The following is a 4,045-nucleotide window of genomic DNA, read 5'->3' on the forward strand; positions in this document are numbered from 1 at the left end:
ATTGCTTTCAACGTCCTCTAGCAAGATCACACTTGTAGATATCACATTGGGAGTGAAGCATAAGTGTTTCATTTATGAAAAAATAGGTCCAAAATGATCACGGCAAAATCATACGGATATTCACAGGGAACAACAAGCAGATTTCTTAGTTTTGCTTCAGAACAGTTATGCAAGTTCTAGACTTCTCACGCTGAGTGATGAACCCGTAGTTTGGCTTATTTCTTATCCCCCTGAAGTGACTCCGCCAAAAAACTTGAGTCACAAATAGAAGAACCATAAATTCGACTAGTGCGACGTTTACCAATACCCAGTTTTGTTAAAATATGACAATATATAAACATGTGAATAAACATGTGTCGTGGACGTGTGCTAAAGTAAACGAACCTGGAAGCAAGCTCAAAAATGAAGCGAGCCATGAATGCATACATGGAACCAGATCACACTGGCTCACCTTTCTACACAACCCCGCAGTGTCTGCATCATCCATTTGTACAAATCTGCGCTGACGGGATAAAGAACCACATCGGAGTTAACCAGCAGGACATCGATATAGAATATCGGCTGTCTGCCTCCCAGAGCGTTGACAAACGACCACATGTTGCGAAGAACCATCTGAGAAAAAGATGGGTAGGCATGGCTGAATACTGTGAGTGTTGGTGTTAATTACGATAAACTGGAAGCAAGCACACAACAGCACACAATAGTAAATAGCACCTGGGGCGAGGTTCTTATTGATTATCTCGTAGATGCTTGAACTGTTATTCCAACTTACTTCAAGTAATTTCAGTAGTATCATCAATTCAAAGCGCTGATAGATTGGATACATTTCTGCGCGTCGGCAAGTGTTCGTGTCGAACAACACTTCCTCCAATTTACCCAAACAACTGGTGGCCATCGTACTGATCTGACTGGCCAGTTCCTCCATGTCGCTTTCGCGCTGTGCTTCCGCGTAGTCCATGTACTCCTGGGTGTGATAAAGACATGAAAATACATGCAATGTGTCTAACAGAGTGCATCCATCCGAGAATGACAAGTTTTATCATCTGATGGTATGTTGAGCAGACGTTTCTAGATGACTACTCTGTTCATGACCATATTTAAAGCTTTATGGAAATTCCCGATTCAAAGCGACGCACGTGGAAAGGTCGATGGCCGACACCGAGTGCATCGTTTCTGTATAGCAACCAGCTGGTAGTGCAGTCATTCAACCTGATTGTAGTGGTTTAGCCACAGTTCACCTCTCTAGGCCTTTCTTATATAAATGAGCATCATGAGTCGACCATACGCGTTAGGACAGACTCTGTAGTGAAGAGATAGCTATTATCTCTTTCTGTCACAAAGGTTCTCTGTCCGGGAAATCGGATCTTTGGAGAAACCAATCTTCTAACTACAAGAAATAAACTCAACCTCAATCATTTTGGGTAGACACCGGTTTATCGGTATTTTCATATTGGTGGGCTAGTGTTCAGCATCAATGAGGCTGATGTTGATAACGGTGATCTCAATGCTCGAAACTCAATCTTTCAAGGTACAAACTTCGTCATTCTAACTAACAACGATTAATCAGCAGAAAGGTGAGTAATGACTGTGGGTCTCATGGAGCACGGACTATTGACCAAGTTGTTCATGAAACATAACTACCTCCGGTTTTCCGAAGATAGGAGGATTGGAGAGTCTGGTAGTGTCTTGGTTTTCGTGTCACCCCCTGATTTAGCATACACCAGAAAGAGTCACAGCAAAACGACCTGACCGTTTTGTGTTGAAGTTTTGCATTTGCTTATCGAATTAGATTCCACACAGAGTATGTGGGCTTGCTTCCTGATTCAATAAACTCGAGCGACTGTCAGCGATATGAGCAGAAGGAAACTGATGGGTGAACATCAGAGGGAAAAAATTCGTGACAGACTACCAGCCAATGAAAGCAAGAAGCTTCTAAACGTACCTTCGCAGAGACAAGCTGTCCACCATCTTTCTCCTTGAACATCTGGGTCCGTGAAATTAGAACACCTATGCGCTCCAGTATGTCTGAACAGCGATGAATCTCTTTGATATGGGTTTCAACTCGTTTGAGGTTCTGCGATAGCACAGTGCAGCAAAGAAAAGTGTACTGTCAAAAAGATAATGCCGTGTGAAGTGTTCTCGATGGTCTCCTAACTATTAAATTGAAGGTTTTGAGTACAAATCATAGTATGATATTTTGTGTGCAATACCGTAACTGCCTAACATCGTTATTTCTTTAGTTGCCTGTCCAGTTGAAATAAACACATTTATCTCCACGTACGCGGTCACAGAATTCCAGGTACTCGTCAATCACCAGGCTGTCCCAGTTCAAGTAGAAAACACCACGATCGATAGTGTTGACAAGACTTCTCAATCCTGTTTCCATCAGACGAACCTAAAAAAATAAGCAAGATTTAATATTTACCGAACAGTGTACAATGTGTTCTGGAGAAATACACTCATCTGCAAATCAATTTGGTTTTCACGGGAGACTCAATTAAATCTCGCGTTTATGATGTTCTCCAGCTGAATGTGCTGCACACAGGCCGCCTCATGATTCAGTTGGCACGATATTCGAGATATCGAAGTATATTTTCATAAAGGAAACTACTCACAAGGTTGCTGAAAACTCTGACAGCCCACGACCGGTTTCGCCCTTCTTGGGGCTCATCAGGTAGGCGCAGTCCCCGGGTTTCCGTCAACCTTATGTTCTACTTGAAACGGGAGTGAAGCATTGGTGTTGAACACTGTGCTGGTTTGCATGGGCGCTTGTGTGGTGTGTTAGTTTGTCGGTTGATGTGGTTGGTGATCGAGAGGGTTGTTTGGGTGATCCGATTGTTGCCCGGTTAGCTCAGTCGGTAGAGCATGGGACTCTTAATCCCAGGGCCGTGGGTTCGAGCCCCACATCGGGCGTGTTCGTCGTATGTCGTGGGGTTGGTTACAATTTGCGTTTATGTGGCCTGATAGAAAGCTTCCTGCGCAAATGGTGTTTGTCGCAATCGTCGCATTGAGTCTTGTTGCTGGGTTATTTGAAGTAAGGTTTTCCGAGAGTTCATCAGATGAAAGTTTTCGGGTATTCATTTTCTCCTCCTCGATCTCAATCCGTATTCAGACTACGATCTCTTTGCAACAGTTTGAACGATTCCCGTGGTAGCCAAAATGTGATCACTCTACGTTACCTTTCGGTGGAACTCCGTGTGGAGCTGTCCGTATTGTAACTTCATGATTAGGACATCCAAGAATGTTAGGTTTCCATCACTTTCTTCTCCCATTGTAAATTGGATGTCTTCGAAAAACGGTTTAGTAGCTGGCTTGTTCGACTTAGTTCATTCACTTTCACGATGACAAAGGTATCGTTCACTAAGCGGATCTATACTTCGGAATTTATACATGCAGCCAGAGTTGGCTATTGTGGTGATCGGCCCTTCCAGTGCGCTCCATATTGGGATCTGATTAGTATAGGTAGTACAAATAGACGCTATAAAGTCGCATAGATTCAGCTGTTGTGGAGATTTCGTCCTGTAAGTGAAGCCAGTCTATGCTGAAAAGCCGAGAAGCACTGTACAGCTGCTGTTTCATCCTTATTGGGAATCATCAGTAGTGTGTACCTCGAGAAAATCCGGAGAGTCACGAACCCCTGACTTCCTGGCTAGTAGTTTGAACATTTAACCGTTCGGCCACGGGCGGCTGATCAGCAGTATGGTTAACTCGTACTTAGACAGGGTATGGCGCCGCTCATCCTTCAATCACGGGATCCACATCACGCGGTCACACGTGTTGACTGGCTCCTCGAGCAACGACTTGTCAGATGGAAGTTTCACTCATCGGGTGAAGTTTATTCTTTCACTGAGCTACTTATAGATTGTTGGTAGGCATAGATTGGCTTCACTTACAGGACGAAATCTCCACACACAAAAATCCAAATCTCACATTACCGGAAGATTCAACTGTAATTCATAAAAGAACAACACCTACACATCTGTAGAGTCTTCCCCTGTCAAATTCAGTAAATGAAGATATATATATATATATATATCTTCATTTA

The 4,045-nt window shown here is 43.4% G+C and overlaps 1 protein-coding gene across 1 annotated transcript in view; it reads right to left on the bottom strand.

Moving 5' to 3' along the window:
• The window catches only part of T265_14307 (hypothetical protein), a gene marked incomplete at both ends in the record, with an annotated part of 9,621 nt that overhangs the window by 4,750 nt on the left and 826 nt on the right, over positions 1-4,045 (bottom strand). Inside the window, 4 exons of the mRNA XM_009173058.1 lie at positions 452-612; positions 773-964; positions 1,943-2,074; positions 2,282-2,395. Of these exons, the coding sequence (XP_009171322.1) occupies positions 452-612; positions 773-964; positions 1,943-2,074; positions 2,282-2,395 (599 nt within the window). The remainder of the gene's footprint in view (positions 1-451; positions 613-772; positions 965-1,942; positions 2,075-2,281; positions 2,396-4,045) is intronic.

This window comes from Opisthorchis viverrini (assembly GCF_000715545.1).
Source record: "Opisthorchis viverrini unplaced genomic scaffold opera_v5_177, whole genome shotgun sequence".
Taxonomy (NCBI): Eukaryota; Metazoa; Platyhelminthes; class Trematoda; order Opisthorchiida; family Opisthorchiidae; genus Opisthorchis; species Opisthorchis viverrini.